This window comes from Pan paniscus, chromosome 18, assembly GCF_029289425.2.
Source record: "Pan paniscus chromosome 18, NHGRI_mPanPan1-v2.0_pri, whole genome shotgun sequence".
Taxonomy (NCBI): domain Eukaryota; kingdom Metazoa; phylum Chordata; class Mammalia; order Primates; family Hominidae; genus Pan; species Pan paniscus.
The window spans coordinates 58,059,452-58,078,235 of NC_073267.2; the positions used below are offsets into that span (position 1 = coordinate 58,059,452).

Sequence of the window (18,784 nt, forward strand, 5' to 3'; positions counted from 1 at the left end):
GTGTTGAGAGAAAAGACAAATCAGTTGGCATCATGCTATCTTCACTGGATCTTGTTGTTTGGAAAGCTGAGTCTCCTTTCTACCACAGTAAAGGTTTTTCCTGTTTTAAAATTTGTGGGTTATCATTTTGGTTAAATGAATGACTTATGGTGACCTGGGATTCTACTTTGTGAATATCCAGTGTTGCCTTTTTGAGACAAGGTCTTGCTCTGTTGCCCAGGCTGGAGTGCAGTGGCACAATCTTGGCTCACTGCAACCTCTGCCTCATGAGTTCAAGCAAGTCTCATGCCTCAGCTTCCCAAGTGGCTGGGATTATAGGTGTACGCCACTACACCCAGCTAATTTTTGTATTTCTTGGTAGAGACGGGGTTTCACCATGTTGGCCAGCCTGGTCTCGAACTCCTGGCCTCAAGTGATCTGCCCACCTCGACCTCCCAAAGTGCTGGGATTATAGGTGTGAGCCACTGTGCCCGTCTGATATCCAGTGTTTTCAACAAAGGAAACACTGTCAAACATAAAATGGTATTTAATTCTCTTTCGGTTACATTCATATAAATAGGTTATTAGTATGTGTTACAAAATTGTATGAGATTCCTATAATTCTAATATGCCTCACTATATGTTATCAATAATAATTGTTATGTTAAATTATTGTGTGCCACAGAGGTAACAAATTTTCTTGTCAATTGTGTCTTTGACTGTGGCTGCCCTAAAATGTTTTTTCATCCACAGACAACTGTCTTGTTTTGATCCTCTTTAGAAGATGGTCTTATAATTAGCTATAAAACTTTGACAGGTGCTCCTGAATGCAAGTTTCTAATAACACTGGAGATTGTGGCATTAGAATAAAAAAAACTTTCAGGACTCCCAGGGATAGCTAAAATGTTCATGAATATCAAGCAGAACAGGAGTTAACTGAATGGACCAAACAGAAAACTGAAGTAATCTTTTTCTTTACTTTTTTTGCTTAAAATGTTGCTGATCCTTTTCGTTTTTTCAAAGCCAAATGTGGTGGCTCACGCCTGTAAACCCAGCACTTTGGGAGGCTGAGGCGGGTGGATCATTTGAGGCCAGGAGTTCGAGACCAGCCTGGCCAACATGGCAAAAACCCCATCTCTACTAAAGGTTCAAAAATTAGCCAGGCATGGTAGCGCACACCTGTAATTCTAGCTACTAGGGAGGCAGGAGAATTGCTTGAACCCAGGGGGCAGAGGTTGTAGTGAGCCGAGATCACACCACTGCACTCAAGCCTGGGCAATAGAGTGAGACTCTGTCTCAAAAAAAAAAAAAAAAAAAAAAAGAAAGAAAACTTTCTTTTGCACTATTTACAGCTTTTAACAACTCAGTAAAGTACATTCTTGTAAACAAAATTTGAAGCATATTTGTTTCTACCTGGTTTCTCCAGAATTTGGAAACTATTTGTATTTTTAACTTATGGTGATATAGTTATTTACATAAGTGCAATAAGAATGTTTTCTTTTCTAACAGGACACAATTGGAGAAACTGGTTATTTTACCAAGGCTTTGACTGGAATGGCGTGCTTTCCTTTAAGGAATCAAACTTGACTTATAGAGCCAACCAATAAAAGCCCCTTGGGAAAAGTGACCTCACACCTTGTCTACGCAGTACCTGTACAGGGTTCCTGACCTGTGGTAAGTAAAGAATGTCACTTTCTGACAGGCCCAGGAGCCCCAAGTTATCTTGGGACCTCAAGAGGAGAGGAATTTACCCAACTCATAGCTATCTGAGGGTATAAACCCATGGCTGGGCTTGGCTTTAAAAAAGTCTTAACTGAGGTTCCTTATGGAACTGAATTCCATCAAAGCCAATTTACAAAGCCTATGTGAGAAATAATTATTCTTGCTGTGCTCTATGGAAGAAATCAGGCCAAGTATAATAAAGTTTATTTTGCAAACAAATCAGTCCTATCATGATTTGCTTTTAATAAAAATAAGGACTAGGAGAGAAACGTGTTTCAAAAACTATAGTATGCCTGTTATTGTTGTTTTTGAGTTTTTATTTTATTTTTTTTCCTCTGCAATTTAGATTTTGGTGAGCCACAATGCCCCAAATTAATGCTTAACTGGAATTTGCACTCCTTATCCTAGAACTCAGTATTTAAATGTCCATTTAAATGCTGTACTAAAACCATAGATGAGAATACTAACACCTTTGTCATGAAGCCTTGGAACCTCAGCCTGGCTTGCGTGAGTACACTCAGACAGCTGCAAAGCAGTTCCACTCCTCTCACTTTGTGGTCAACAGCTTCCCCCACTACGCCCAGTTAGGAGAAAGCAGCCAGAGTGACTGATAGCCCTTTCCCAACTTCATAGCCCACACCTTAAGAATAAGGTGCTGTTAAACCCAAAGGGAAGGACTGAAACCACCTTTGCAAAAACTGTAACTGAGGAAATTATGACAGTGAAAGAGATCAGACTTGACTGACTCCATCTTGCTTCTAACCTTTCAGCTGTCCTTGCTCAGTCCTGGAAGTAGGCTGGAACTAACCTTGGCAAGGAATTCAGTTTATGGTTTGACTCTGAAACAAAACTGATAATAGCCCTTTCCTGAAAAGACTCCCTTCTTGTCTGGGGACCAGTCTGCCTGTGCAGGACTAACAAATTAGCTACAAGATTAGAAATGATGGCTTAGGGGTCATGCAGCTTTTGGCTCCAAGAGTTTGAACCTCCCCAAATTGCTCCTGGGGATAACAGTACTAAGATCAGTAGTTGAGATATTTTGCAGACCCTGCAGTCAATGGATCAGCTGACACCACCCAGTCCCATAATCTGACTCAACCAGTTCTGCCATCCCACCCAGGAACAGAAGACAACAAGAACATCTCACTTCAACCCCCAGTGATTCCATCTCCAACCTGACCAATCAGCACTCCCCACTTCCCAAGCCCCTACCTGCCAAATTATCTTTAAAACTCTGATCCCTGAATATGGGGAAATTGATTTGAGTAATAATAGAACTCCAGTCTCCCACACAGCCAGCTCTGTGTGAATTACTCTTTCTCCATTGCAATTCCCATCTTGATAAATCAGCTTTGTCTAGGCGGAGGACAAGGTGAACCCGTTGGGCGGTTACATTTGTATCAACTTCCTGAAAAGCCATTACTAAGACAGATTCTGAATTTAGGGTATATGAAGCTGTCCTCACAGGGTTAACAAGAATTCTGGGCAGAAAGATAGTTATAATTAAGTATTAATGAAGCTGAACTTAGACCTACTTCCTTGTAACCGAAAGTCATGTAGCAGTAGACACCGAAAATTTGCATCCCTATTTTCCTGTAGATAAAATTTCTGACCTTAGAATCATAAGGCTTTTAAGAATTGCTTCGGATGTTTTTCACATGTCAAATTCCAGCAGAACAGCTGATGCTAACCAGTTTGAAGACCCCCAGAGAGGAACAGAATCAGCATGAGAATACAGCTTCTTCTTCAACCTGTCCCATGACTTCACCCTGCACTCTAACCAATGAATGATATCTACACTTTGGCCCACTTCAAAACCTTTAAACACCCTAACCCCCCAAATCCCTTAGGGAGTCAGATTTGAGGTTTCCTCATGTCTCGTCATCTAGTGGCCCTACAAATAAACCTCTTTCTCTACTGCAACCCAGTGTCTGTGCATATTGACTTGCTGTGGACATGAGGCAATAAACCTATGACGGCTGCATGCATAAGCTTCTGTATAATGCTGCAAAATGAAGAAAAAGTTTTGGTGGATGCAGAATGCATGGCTCACAATGGAACAATCACATGGCTATACATGATCCAGACAAAGGTGGTTATTCCTGAGCAAACAGCCAGGCTGGTGGACTAGATAAAAGGCTCCCCTGAGAAGGGGGACTACCCAACTCCCTCTATAAATGCCAAGTGGAACATCCCAGACAAAGCAACTGATGTGCATGCCATATGAGACTGGCTTTAAAATGACTGGGACACTCGTTCAGCAAATATGCCTGCTTCCCAGGTCTTTTAAGAATTGCTTAAGATGTTTTTCTTAGGAAACTGGTAAGTGCTGTGCTTAAGGGTGTCCTTTAGGGTGGAAGCCCTCACATAACCTTACTGCTGCAAAACCACAAAATTCAGGAAGCCATATCATGTTTCCTTCCTCAGCTTCATTAGGTCTTACAGACACTAATAAAAACATTAATTAACAAAAGAATGGCAAAAGGCAGGGAGGAGAGTCAAAGGACTCCTTCCAGGAAAATTTTTAAGGGATCATTAATAAGGTGAGTAAAAAAATCATTGATAGGGGTGATACAAAAAAGGAAAAGAAGGTGGAGAGTCACAGGACTCCTCTCAGCAGGGTGGTTATTAAGATATGGCATGAATAAAATGAAATTAATGAGACTAAAAGATTTTAATACAACACTACTGAAAAATAAGGTATGTCTAAGGGATCCCCTCTTGGTCCCTCAATTTGCCCCACATTGGAGAAATTTAAGGTCAGAACAAAGATTACAACGAGACATCTGACCTGAAATTGCCTAGGGAGATTAATCAAGGCAAAATTGATAAAGCACAAGTGTCCCTTTGCTTACCCTCTGGTTGGGGACTCAGAGCCTCTGTACACAAGTGGGTAAAACCTTCTGGGGTGGTGAAGATAAATCCCTGAAACTCCTTGATATAGGAGTCCTATGATCCATTGGCGAAGAAAGCCCCGACTAGGGCTACTAGATTGGGAGAATATGAAAAGGTAAGGGTTGACAGGATTATATAAACTGGAATGGTAATAAACACGCTTTCAGTTAAAAAGTTGTATCTCCTTTACTTGAATGTTTTATGGAAATGGATGTTATGTCTGGTAGGGAAACACTTCCCCTACCTAGTACTGTAAAACCAAAACCAGTTCATAAAGTCCTAACAGAGGCTAAAGTTAGGAAAGTAAGGTTGATGGAATTAGGGTACAAGCTTGGAGAACTGGTATATCTGAGTGTTATACTGGTATAATAACTATAATTTTTTCTTTCTTTCCAGTATCACCTCGATTCCCACTGCCCCCGCCCCTCATCCCCATCTGATACAGTGGTCACAGGACCAGGGCTGCAACTACAGTTGTACTAAGCAGGGATGATTCCTAAGCAAGTTAACTGCAACTGTTTTTAAACCCTATGTCAGAATTCCTAAGGAGCTAATGGGGGCATGGTTGTTCTTTCACAAATTCTGGCAAAATAGAGGGTAAGAGGAAAACTCCCACACATCTTGTGTTAGAAGCATGTTAGAGTCCACATAAGCAGGAGAAACTGTGTCAGTTATTCCTACATTCTCACAAGGACATTCACCAGTTTTGTACCCAAATCTAGCAATCTTATTCTAACACTGTTTTTTCAGCACCTGTACTCATTTCCTCCAATGCTCCTTGAACCAGTTTTCCAATCCAGCTGGTTCCCTCACAAATGAGTTAAATGAATGCTTGCTATATGCTCACTTTTTAGGAATTATAATTTTTAAAACACATGGAAAATAATGTAATCCATATTTTGTTTAGGGTAGCGATGTGCCTAGGTAAAACTGAACATTTCATAGCTTGCTTTACTACTAGTGGTCACATGATATAGTTCTAGCCAATTAGAGGTAAGCAGAAACCTGCTAGGGTTTTCTGGAAAACCGTTACCTCTTCTTCCATCCTTCCTTCTTAAAGGCCTGATGGCTGGAGCTGCAGTGGTCATTTTGTGACCATAAGGGTACAGTTTGTAATCATTACTCACCCTTGGACTGCTGCTTATCTTTTGACTTTTTAAATGAAAGAAAACCCTTATTTTGTATAGGTTTCTATTATTGCAGGCAAATTCATTACCTAATAGAGATACATCAACCTTCATTAACCTACCTATTATAACAAAGTAACAATTTCATTTTCTTAATTTAAAAAATACCAGGGTCAAGAATGAAACATACTGTGAATTAAATATGCTGATTCTTCTCAAGCTTGGCATTTGGTTGGTGGTGACCCATGCAGGTTTAACATGTGTACTGTGAAGTGTTATTTCTGTTTGGGCCCATCTACCCTGGCCACGGCATGATGTTCATCTGCAACGACTGAAAGGTGTTCAGATTTTGTAAATCTAAATATCATAAAAACTTTAAAAAGAAGCACAATCCTTGCAAAGTTAGGTGGACCAAAGCATTCCGGAAAGCAGGTGGCAAAGAGCTTACACTGGATAATTCATTTGAATATGAAAAACGTAGAAATGAAACCATCAAATACCAGTGAGAGCTATGGAATAAAACTATTGAAGTAATGAAGACAGTTGAAGAGATCAAACAGAAATGCCAAGCTAAATTTATAATGAACAGATTGAAGAAAAATAAGAGCTACAGAAAGTTCAGGATATCAAACAGGTCAAGCAAAACATCCATCTTATCTGAGTTCCTCTTGCAGGCAAAGGGAAGCAGTTGGAAGAGAAAACAGTACAGCAGTTACAAGAGAATGTGGACATGGAAGATGCTTCTTAAAAATCTCTGTAACCATTTCTTTTATGTACATTTGAAAATGCCCTTTGGAGACTTGGAACTGCTAAATTATTTTTTACATAAGGTCACTTAAATGAAAAGTGATTAAAATATATCTTTCCTACACTGCCATCTACAAAACATCAGATATTACGGATGTTAGATTGCATCTCAGTGTTAAATCTTCACTGATAGATATGTAAATCACGAAAATTCTACTTATAACTATAGAAGTGAATTGTGGATGTAAAATGGTTATGCCAATTGGATAATGGCACTAGGTGGCATTTGTATAATAAGTAGTGGCAAAAAATCATGGCTAGTGATATATAAAATAAAATATTATTTGCAGCCAAATATTCCCTTTATTAATGTTATGGAAAAGGGGATACAACAAGGAACTAACAATTTGTATGACAGTGTCAAATATTATTTTGATTTTAGTATTTCCTGTTTTGGTTTATTTGCATCTTGGAAGAGCATAATGGCATTGTTTGATGAAGCTTAATTATGCTGGACTGTTTTGACCTGGTTTAACCATTCTGATAGGCAGTCGTGGATGTTGGGAATTAGAACTGAATAATCTTTGCATGGACTGTCGCTACACTCTGGAATTTCCACTTTGGAGAATACTCAGTTCTAACTAGTTATTCCTGGTAGAACAAACTTTATTTTTCTAGTCTGGCAATGATCTAGAAGCAGAGGAATCCCAGTGCCTTTTAAAAGTTATTATGTAGTTTTCCTTTAAAAAGCTCCTGTTTTTGGAAAGTAGAATTTATGGGTACAACATCTGTTCATTATTTGCACATAAAATAAAACCATTTAAAAAGTTAAAAAAAAAAAAGTGTTGATTCAAGAATGGATAAAGATCCCAGAAGACTGGTAGGTAGGTAATTTCAATCAAAAGATGCCATAATCACAAATGACTTTCATACTTTCAGACGTGGATTTATTCCTACAGCTCTTATTTATCAAGTAATGTAAATTACTAATTCTATCAGCACTAAGACTGAACAAAACCTTTCTAAGTTAGGAATCTTTCTAAAAAAAGGTTTTTTGTGTTTTTTTTGGTCTTTAAGAGACAAGATCTTGCTCTGTTACCCAGGCTGGAGTGCAGGGGTACAATCAGGGCACACTACAGACTTGGAACTACTGGACTCAAGCAATCTTAATGCCTCAGCCTCCTAAGTAGCTAGGACTACGGGCACATGCCACCACGCCCAGCTAAATTCAGTTTCTTTAAGCCAAAAAAACTCCTTTATGTTGTTTCCATATGAAAAACTGATTTTTGGCCAGGTGCAGTGGCTCATGCCTGTAATCCTACCACTTTGGGAGGCCAAGGCAGGCAGATCACTTGAGGTCAGGAGTTCAAGACCAGCCCGGCCAACATGGTGAAACCCTGTCTCTACCAAAAAATACAAAAATTAGCTGGGCATGGTGGCGCAAGCCTGAACTCCCAACTAACCAGGAGTCTGAGGTGGGAGAATCACTTGAACCCAAAAGGCAGAGGTTGCAGTGAGCCGAGATCATGCCACTGCACTCCAGCCTGGGCGACACAGTGAGACCCTGTCTCAAAAAACAAACAACAACAACAACCAACAAAAAACACAACAACAAAAAACTGATGTTTAAAAAAGTTTTTTAATTAATTACTGTAAGGATTCCCCCCTACAATTTTGTTCTTGAAACTCAAGACTGCTAATCTTCTATGATTATATCAATTTCATAAAAAGCCAACACAGATCAAAATGTGGTCCTTGATTTAATTACAATCCTACAATACTGGCTGGGAAATGGACAAGAAAGAGGAAACTACAGGCAATCACTTCTGACCCCAGCATAAGCAATACCAGTATCCCTTATTTCAACATTCTGGTATAACCCCAAAATGTTAGCCATAAGAAGAGACTGAACAAACCACTGTTTCTTAACAAGATGATTTTCACAACCATAGTGAGTAAAAAATATTCTGGGAAGTGCAAAAAAGGCCACCAACCTTCTTCCTGGTAAAATCAAAACAAAAACTCCATGTCACTACCCAGTATTACATCTATGAATTCTTTCCTTCATGAACAAATAAATTGTTCAAGAATTCATGAAACCTACCTGGGCAACATGAGGAAACCCCATCTCTATAAAAAATAAAAATAAATAAATAAATAAATAAAAGCCCAGCATGGTGGCACATGCCTATAGTCCCAGCTACTCAGGAGGCTGAGGTGGGAGGATCACTTGAGCCTGGGAGGGCAAGGCTGCAGTGAGCTGAGATCACACCACTGCACTCCAGCCTGGTGACAGAGCCAAACCCTATCTCACACACACACACGCACACGCATAGAAAAATTCATGAAACCAGGTACCAGGCTCTTCTAACTGAAAAGGTAGTAAAACAGTACCTGGTCAACTTGAACCCTCTGAAGTCAGTACTGTAAGAGGCCACTTCTACTTTAATTACATTTTTTTTTCATTCTTACCTTACTCCATAAATACATAAGTAAAAACTGGGAAAAGGTCAATTACTAGCTGTTCTTAAACACCCTTTTTCTCACAAATTAAAAATGGACTGGGTGGTAGCCTGCCTGAGTTTCATGGGTGTACTGTAACGTCAATGTTTTAAGACTGAGTAGTCCTTCCCAGGACTCTGCTTGAAGTCCTCCAGGCTGGTACTGTTTAGGGCACTGGCTAGGCCTCTCGGTGGCTACTCACTGCCATCAAGTAATGCCTGAAGCTAAGCATCAACTGATGGGCAGCTGTGGTCAGCAAACTCCACACCTTAAAGGTTCATGGAGACGCCAAACAAGTAGCTGTGCCATTTACTTCCAATTACTTCTTTTATTTGTTAACCAGCCAGGCTTCACTGACTGTTAGCACCCAGTTTCTTGCTATGGACTTTGGTGACCCCAGCATAGCACTAGCTCCAGATACTTCACATTGCCATCTCCTCTACTTTCTCACTTCTCTAAGATGTATGGAACACTTGTAGCTCACCCACAACTACTGAGGCACCCCTTGGCCCTCAGAGTCATCCTCAGAATTCCTTTACATCCAAGATTCTAAGCTCCGAAATTACTCTGATTACAACCTCCAGAATTCTCCAATACTTAACTTCCCTGTGTACATGACCCCCTGGGTTTCAGAGGACACAGGGTCAAAGGTCTTGTCCCTCCCTTAATCCTTGCAGCTCACTCCGCCCTTTCTGCTCTCATCTGTTTCCCTGTCCTAGCTTGAACAAGGCTGACCTCTTCAGAAATATTTCCTAGGCCCCACTGTGCCTTGCTCTATTGCACTTCAGACCCCCTTACCTCCAATCCTTGTGTCCTGGCTTCACAAACCTCTTGAGTGGAGGAAAACATTACCTACTTGAGAGTTTCTGGCTCAAGTGACACTGTAAGTTCATACTATCTAACCTTCCTTGGCCCTTACTTCATCCTAGTCCTTTTAAGTTCTTAAGTTTTCAGTCTGCAGCAGTTCCACTGCACCTAACACATCCCACTATTTTGGAGCTCTTGCGCTCCCTCTGGGGATGAACTAGCACTGAGACTGTACTGTACGCCACTGGGGCCTTCAAATGCCCTCTTCAAGTATTAGAAACATATGGGCTAGGCATGGTGGCTCATGCCTGTAATCCTAGCACTTTGGGATGCTGAGGTGGGAGGATCATTTGAGCCCGGGAATTCAAGATTAGCCAGGGCAGCATAGTGAGATGCCATCTCTACCAAAAATACAAAAATACACCATGGGCATGGTGGCACATGCCTGTAGTCCCAGCTACTCAGGAGGCCAAGAGGATCGCTTGAGCCTGGGAGGCAGAGGTTTCAGTAAGCTGAGATCATACCACTGCACTCCAACCTAGGGACCCTGTCTCAAAAAGGCAGTCCAAAGCTCAAGTCAAAAAAACAAAACAAACAAACAAAAAAAACCAAAAAAAGGTCAAAAACAAAAACAAAAAATAAAACAAAACGAAACAAAGCTCAGGTCCACTGACATGTTTTGTTTAGCACATATAACTGTTTTTTTAAAATATGTAGTTTAAAAATATTTTGTTCATATAATTCGATGAATTCGATGTGTATGATTTTTAAAATGTAAATTAGTGACCACTTAAATACAATATTTTATATAATTAAATCTGGATTCCTTGCTTCTCTTAGATAATAAGACTGGACATCACTGAGCCCTACCATGTAACTGACTAATGCGATCCGCATGGGAAGCTGCCCTCTCCAAAAGGGCCACATGGCTTCATTCACCACAGTCCCTCTTCCCGACCACCCCACTTCCCTACACAGGTTCCCTGCCTGGTCCCAGGAAGCATTCTGAGTTTGTGGTTCCTTGATCTAAAAGAAGGGTTCTTTTTTTTTTTTTCTCAAGACAGAGTTTTGCTCTTGTTGCCCAGGCTGGAGTGCAATGGCGTGATCTTGGTTCACCGCAACCTCCACTTCCCTGGTTCAAGCAATTCTCCTGCCTCAGCCTCCTGAGTAGCTGGGACCCCACCTGGCTAATTTTGTAATTTTAGTAGAGACGGGGTTTCTCCATGTTGGTGGGCTGGTCTCGAACTCCCGACCTCAGGTGATCAGACCACTCGGCATCCCAAAGTGTTGGGATTACACAGGCGTGAGCCACCGCGCCCGGCCTAAAAGAAGAATTCTAACTCGTCTCACCCCCACGGCTGAGATCCCCTCAACCTCATCCCTTTCCACCACTGCTTCACAGGGAGGGTCCCACCTCTGCTTCTTCACTTTAATCTCTATTTGCGAATGAGGCAACAGCTAGCCAGTACCTCCCTTTTGTCTCTGAAATTCAATCCTCACAATCCTTTGCTCCCAAGATGTCTTCCAGCACTGACTTCAGTCCCCTCTCTCTGGGCCCCCTATGGATAATACCCTCTTATAAGGACTTCTCACTCTTAGACATTGCCTCTCTAGTCCCTGTATTAATGCCAAATTGCATAAAAGTTACTCAACCCTTATTTTCAATTTCTGTACTCATACTATTGAAAACCAGCAACAGACCACACTGAGCAGCCCCAGCCCAGAGGTGTAAACACTGAGGCATTTGTGGAAATGTAAATTTCTCATGTCCCCCTAACTCTTCCACGACTCTCCACTGACTACCTGCAGGTAAAATCCATGTTCTTCAGCAGGCCCCAAGCACTTTGTGATCCACTGGAGGAATCTGTGATGCAACTGCCCTCTTCCATGCCCCTGTGATTGCACACAGCTTCTTCCCTCTGCCAGGACCTCCCTGCTCCCTAGGAAACCGGCTGGCAGAGCAACCCTTCCATTCCTGTGTTACAGAAACACCTTGCACACATTGCAGTTGTTGTATGTATCACACTTTACTGTATCTTCCCCATGTCTGTCTCCCCTAAGAGGCAATGGGATCCTTGAGGTCAAGGGGCAACCGTCAATACACTCCCTGGCACCAGAGAAGTCTTCCTTAAATGTTGATGAGTTGGTGGCCCCACCAGTCAATAGGTCAACCAACTTAACCATTCCTCCTGCCACCTGGCTTAAAACCGACCCCTAAATCCCTACATCCACACAGCTGCCCTGTCCCTGTAAAAACCTTACCACCCCCTACCCCCTCATGCCCAAGGCTAACTTGCAACAATGTTCATTTCACTGTTGGTCTTCTGTTTCAGGAAGATTCCATGCTTCTCAAAATCCTCACTGACTATTAAATAAGGTCCAATGACCTTAGCCTGGCATTTTGGTACCTCAGGCTTCATCTTTCACAGGAGCACCTGGACACCTTTTACCATGACACTCCATGTTTTCTGGGCCTTTGCTCCACAACCACCTCTGTCTGGAAGGTCAGGTACCTGGGAATATTTGGCTCTTCAAAAGCCAGCTGAAGTACTGCTTTCTACGACAAATCTTCCCTTTAACAAAAGTGGTCACTGGTACAGAGTCAGTGCCTGTTTTTCAACCTGCATGCGCACTATCACTGTCTACTAGTAGTTTCCATTTCGCCCCTCTGCAGTCAATGGAGGCCCACCTAACTAAGCTCCACATTCTCCTCTACTCTAGCATTTGCAGAAGGCAGTGAATTCACATTCTAAAGGCAAAACACAAGCAAACCACTTGGTGGGACACAAGACAGTTCATCTTATCTTATTTTGAGCAGAGACACTATAGCTGAAAAACTCTTCTTTGCTCTAAATCTTCCTTCCTCTAAATCTGCTGCTCTTCCACAGCCTAACTTAAAATATTATAGATGTTGGATCAAATTTGCTTTCCTGTTCTTAGTTTTTAAAATCAAAATAATGGTTTTCTCCTCCTTCAAGAAAGTAAAACAAACTCCAAAACAAATTCAGAACAAAAAAGCCCTGATTGTGGCATTCAACTCTTACCTATGAGTCTCAAGGGGAGAAAAAAAAGAATTTCTTACAAGTGGGAGGGTTGACTTATGAGTAATACATATCACAAAGATCAACAAGCAGGAGCACATACTAGCAAGAAACTGTAAGACACACCTTTCCCAAACAGCTTGGCTAAACTGTGTGGCAAGGACAGCCAAGAAAACAGGCATTGGGCAGGTCTGGCAGGACCAGCAGGGCTCTTCTGCATAGCAAAGGAGTCATTCTCCATGCTTGCGATGAGTCTTGAGCAAAAGCAGAACCCAGAGGAGGCAGAACGCACAGCAAAGGCAGAGACTACTACAGTGGAGATTTAAGCTGAAAGGTGCTAAACCAGAACATTGGAAAAATAAAGTGGGGTTGGATTAATCGTTTTGTAAGTCAGAGGAGGAGTTTAGGCTGAATGAGACAGGTGACAGGAGGCTCTAGTAGGTTCCAGGGCAGGAGAATGACTTTTTGCAGGAGGATTACTCTAACACAAGTTGAACCAGGGAGGGAGGGAGCAATGAATGAGTAAAGGCAATGGAGCAAGGGAGGGGACACATAGGAATGAAAGTCTTAACCGCAGCAAAGGCAATAGAAAGGAAAGGAATGAATGCACGTAAGAGATTTTCAGAAGAAAAAGCAGGACTTAATCATGTCAAGCTTTTAAGCCCTGAGAAGTGCAGAAGATTGGATAGCTGGGGAGAATGGACGAAGGGGAATGCGCCTTAGACCAGCTGTCTGCAATCCAACTGACTAAAAAAGTTAAGCCCAGGAAAGCAAACTTGGTTCTGTATCTACAATGCTGGCTTTCTGATTTGTTTTGTTTTGTTTTGTTTTTTTGAGACGGAGTCTCGCGCTGTCGCCCAGGCTGGAGTGCAGTGGCGCGATCTCAGCTCACTGCAACCTGCCTTCCGGGTTCAAGCGATTATCCTGCCTCAGCCTCCCGAGTAGCTGGGCCTACAGGCGCGTACCACCACGCCGGGCTAATTTTTTGTATTTTTAGTAGAGATGCCACTGCACTCCAGTGTGGGTGACAGAGTGAGACCCTGTCTCAAACAGAAAAAAATAGGTAAATAAACATACATCCTTTCTGACATTCTCCGAGCGTTTTATTACTATTAATGGTTTTTTTCCGATTCTCAAGAACACGGTTTTCACCGTGTTACACAGGACGGTCTCAATCCCCTGATCTCGTGATCCTTCCACCTCGGCCTCCCAAAGTGCTAGGATTACAGGCGTGAGCCACCGCGCCCGGCCTACCATGTTTTAAGTTAAGCTCTGAAGAACTACACAGCTGAGTGCCCTGTCTCCTTTAAGGATGTGAAATGCAAACACTCACGATTTTTTGTTAAATCTAAGAACATCAGGAGATACGACTACTCAGATTCAAGGACACTGACATTACTTGACAAAGCAGGATGCAAAAAGAGGGCCCTTCCTGCCCACCCCGCACACAGGGCTCATCATATGACAGGCAAGTATCAAGAACGAAGGCTCTGGAAACAAACTCCCTAGGTCTGAATCCTGCTGCCCTACTTAGGAGATGGAAAAACCTAGAGAAACTTGGTTACCTAGGAGGAGCAACATACTGTGTTGCTTTTTGGTTTGGAAAGGGGGGGAAGTAGATAGAGGTGCTGAAGAGGTCTGAAATGCTGATTTAGGCAGAAGGTGAGTCACCACTTTGAGTTTCAGTTTCCCCAGCTGTTAATTAAAAAAAAAAAAAAAAAAAAAAAGGCGGGGTGGTGGTGGGGAGGATAAAATCTACCTTATTAGAAGCCATAAGGGCTGCACATTCCTTCCGAAGCAACCTGTGATGTTCTTAAGCGTTATGTAAATGTTAGTTGTAGGTAATATCAATAAAAAGAATAACGCTATTTTTTGTTAACATATTAAATATCCGGCCGGGCGCGGTGGCTCCCGCGTGTAGTCCCAGCACTTTGGGTGACCGAGATGGGAGGATGACTTGAGTCCAAGAGTTCGAGACCTGCCCGGGCAACATAGTGAAATCCCCTACCAAAAAAAAAAAAAAATGAGCCGGGCGTGGTGGCGCGCTCCTATGGTCCTAGCTACTCGGGAGGCTGAGGTGGGAGGATCACTTGAGCCCGGGAAGTCGAGGCTGCAGTGAACTGAGACCGCGCCACACTGCACTCCACTGTGGGTGACAGAGTGAGACCCTGTCTCAAATAGAAAAAAATAGGTAAACATACATCCTTTCTTTCTGACATTCTCCGAGCGTTTTATTACTATTAATAGTTTTTTTCCGATTCTCAAGAGGAACTGAGATCCCAAAAAGGCTCAGAACTGCAGTAGTGGAGGCCCGGGACTGGGGGATAAAGGCTTAGGTGGTGGACGAGGCTGCGGGCCCAGCAACAGGCCTTGCGTACCATCCTGGGGGCCGGGGAACCGACAACAACAGGCGACATGCGCAGCGCACCCGATCCGTGCCACACGCTGTGCCCGCGCTTCATACACACCCCCCACTTTCATCCTCGCGACAGCCCTCTGAGGTAGGTACTTTCGTCAGCGCCACTTTACAAATGGGGAAACTGAGGCTCCGGGGATCAAGCCGCTATCCAAGGTCACGTGGCTCGCGAGCCGAAAAGGCACGTTCGCTGGCTCCCGAGACTGCGTTCCCAACCCAGGCGCATCGCAGCGGACGGCGGGGGCGGGGAGGAGCGGAAGCCCGGAGACCCGGACCGATCAAGGCCGCAGGCGCGCGGGGGCGGCGGCCGGACTCACCTTGGCGCTGTGCACCGCCTCCTGCGCCCCGCAGAGCTGCAGCCAGATGCGCGCGGGCAGCGGCTCCTCAGCCCCTAGAGCGCCGAGCACGGCTAGGCTCACGCCAAACAGGCCCTCGATACGGCCGCGGCTCTGCTCCAGCAGCTCCGCCTTCTCAGCTGGCGCAGTGAACTCGTCCAGCACCGCCCGGGCCGCCATGGCGGGCGCGGCCTCCCGCGGCGGCGCCGGGGGCCGGCGGCGGCGACGCCCCCTCAGCTTGCTGCAGCTGCTCCCAAGCCAGTCAGGCGGCGTCGGCCCTTCCCGGCCGCCTCGCCCCCGCCCGCGCCCCGCCGCCCGCCCTCAGGCCCGGCTATACCATCCCGCCACGACCGCAGCAGCTTGGCAATTGCTGGCAGCGAACCCCTCCGCCCCTTTGCCGCCGCCGCGGGCCGGGCCCTGCCGCCGCGCATGCGCCCCGGCCGCAGCCGTCATTGAGGTTCGCCGCCCCCTAGGGGAAGGGAGTAGGATGAAGGCGACGGAAGTTGACGTCACCCTCAGTCGCCATGTTGGTTGAGAATAAAGGGATGGTTTTGGAGGCCTGGGCGGACTTCTTTGATGAGGGGAAACCGCTTTCGCGGGATCTGGCGGATGTAGATATATGGGTTTATAGTTGGGGAAACTTAATTGCCAGGAGGCGAGACTGAGAGTGTCACAGGGATTGGACTTGACCTCAGACGTCTTGACGCTCAAACCAGAATTCTAGCAGTTGAGTTATTCAGTTTCACATTAATCCACAGGCAGACGGGACCTTTCTTTCTCTGTTTCTTCCCTTCCTCCCTACCCTTTTACCTTCTTAGCTGCCCTTCTCACTTTTTTCTCTTTCCCTCTTTATTTCTTTCAGTAAAAATGGTAGCAAGAAGAGAAGAAAATGGGCATACTTACGGAGAATTGAAAATCAAAAAAATGATTAAGATAAATTCAAGAAGGCCGGGCGCGGTGGCTCACGCCTGTAATCCCAGCAGTCTGTGGGGGCAGAGGCGGGTGGATCACCCGAGGTCCGGAGTTCGAGACCAGCCTGACCAAAATGGAGAAACCCCGTCTCTGCTAAAGAAAAAAAAAATTAGCGAGGCGTGGTGGCACATGCCTGTAATCCCAGCTACTAGGGAGGCTGAGGCAGGAGAATCGCTTGAACCCTGGAGGCAGAGGTTGCGTGCGGTGAGCCGAGATTGCGCCATTGCACTCCAGCCTGGGCAAGAAGAGCGAAACTCCGTCTCAAAAAAAAAAAAAGATAAATTCAGGAGAGTGATTTCTTCTGTGAGGGAGGAAAGGGGATATGTTATGGGAGAAGCCCGAAAAGTGGGAGTTTGGGGGCTCACTCATGATCTTCCCTGGGACTGGAGCAAATAAACCCTAACCCCTCTCCAGGTCTGTTTTCTGATCTGTAAAATAAAAGGTTACACTCAGTTATCTCTAAGGCCTTTTCCAGGCCTTTATATTCTCTGAGTCCATGAAAACAGATTGTGGAAGATAAAGTGTTGGATTCCTTTCCTTCAGCTAAATATTGTGGCTATAGTAGATAGGGGCTCTGGGAATATTACCTCTCTCTGTTTTAATTCTTCATCTATAAAATGTAGATAATAATAGTACTTCCTATTGTGAATATTAATACAGCACCCAACACTGTAAGTGCTCACTGAACATTATTATTGCTAACTTAAGCAATATATTTAAGGCCCAATTTTCAGGGAAAATCTTTGTGTGGATTATGCAACCACAGTGAACTTGTGGGCCCAGGAGTCTGTGCCATCTGTGTACATCCCTGCTAGAGGAAAAAGAGGAGGAGCTAAAGATGCTGTAGTTGGAAATACCAAGGGGGAATGGTCTCTGTAGGAGGATTTACCCAAGGTAAAACCTATGAGAGATCCAGGCTTCTGGGGGTTTCCATATGTCTCAGAAACTCAGGTGTGGTCTCCCAGTGCCCCACCAAGAAGTGATTCAGCACAGGGAAGAGAACCACTAGGCTCACAGATCAACAGATTCCTGCTCCCCTGGGCTTTTCCCTTGATGTCCACACAACCAGCAGCCTTGCTCCATCAGGTAGATGACATGGGATTGGCTGAGGCAGGTCAGGTGGCGAGTGTGGCATTGCTGATGTATTGCTTGCAGAACCGCAGTCTATCAGTAAGACATGTTGTCAACACAGCATGTTATTTCCTGCCTTATTGCACTCACCTTAAACGGAATTGCTATTGTTCAGTGATTGGACAGGGCTTTCCCCAGGGCTGGTTCCTGTTTGCTCCCAGTGACTTCCCTGCTTGCGATTCTTAATTGCTTAATTGTAAGAGGTGAAGAGGGAGGCTGCCTTGAAAAACACACCACAGTGCCTTCCTCTCCCCACTTCCCTCCAAAAAAATCCCACCCAAAACCAACAGAAGCAGTGCATACACACACCCTTAAAAAATGCTGGGCCAAGAAGCTGTGCTAATAAGTCACTGGGTTGGTGTATAATTGAAGATACATAGTTTTGGGGGGTTTTTCCTCCAGTTTTAATTTAAGACTTGCCAGGCTGGGTGTGGTGGCTCACACCCGTAATCCCAGCACTTTGGGAGGCCAAGGAGGGCGGATCACTTGAGCCCAGGAGTTGGAGACCAGCCTGGCCAACGTAGTGAAACCCCATCTCTATTCAAAATATAAAAAATTAGCCGGGTGTGGTGGCACATGCCTGTAATCTTAGCTACTCGGGAGGCTGAGGCAGGAGAATTGCTTGGACTCCGGAGGCGGAGGTTGCAGTGAGCCAAGATCGAGCCACTGCACTCCAGCCTGGGTGACAAGAGCAAGACTCCATCTCAGAAAAAAAAAAAAAAAAAAAAAGACTTGCCAGTTCATATTTGATCAGCATTTCCCTTTAGGGAACTCTCAAGGTTTCCTGAGTGTAAGGAACAAGGAGAAAGAGAGAGAGAGAAAAAAAATCCCCTTTCAAGAACTCCCTTCCTTCATGCTGTTTCTCACTCAACCACAACTTCCCTCGGTTAACCAGCCTTGCCTATCTGGCTGGCCTGACCAGCCAGGACAGTTGATGCCAGAGATGAAACCTTATGAATTCTGTATTCTAGATACTTTAGCTGTGTTTTTCCTTAATCTCATAACAACCTCATGAGCCCATAAAATGGTATTGAGAGAATCACTTATTTTTGCTTCTCATATTTTCAAGGACAGGAGGAGATTCCTATTCCATTCCCCAGCGGGGCCAAG

General features: G+C 44.2%; 1 protein-coding gene and 1 pseudogene across 1 annotated transcript in view; one reads left to right on the plus strand and one right to left on the minus strand.

The window, feature by feature from the left end:
- Positions 1-16,012, minus strand: part of N4BP1 (NEDD4 binding protein 1) — a 71,493-nt gene extending 55,481 nt beyond the window's left edge. Inside the window, exon 1 of the mRNA XM_003819804.6 lies at positions 15,554-16,012. Coding sequence (XP_003819852.1) covers positions 15,554-15,751 — 198 coding nt within the window. The 5' untranslated portion in view covers positions 15,752-16,012. The remainder of the gene's footprint in view (positions 1-15,553) is intronic.
- LOC106633911 (probable ribosome biogenesis protein RLP24) lies at positions 5,982-6,507 on the plus strand (annotated as a pseudogene).
- Positions 16,013-18,784: the final 2,772 nt, after the last annotated feature.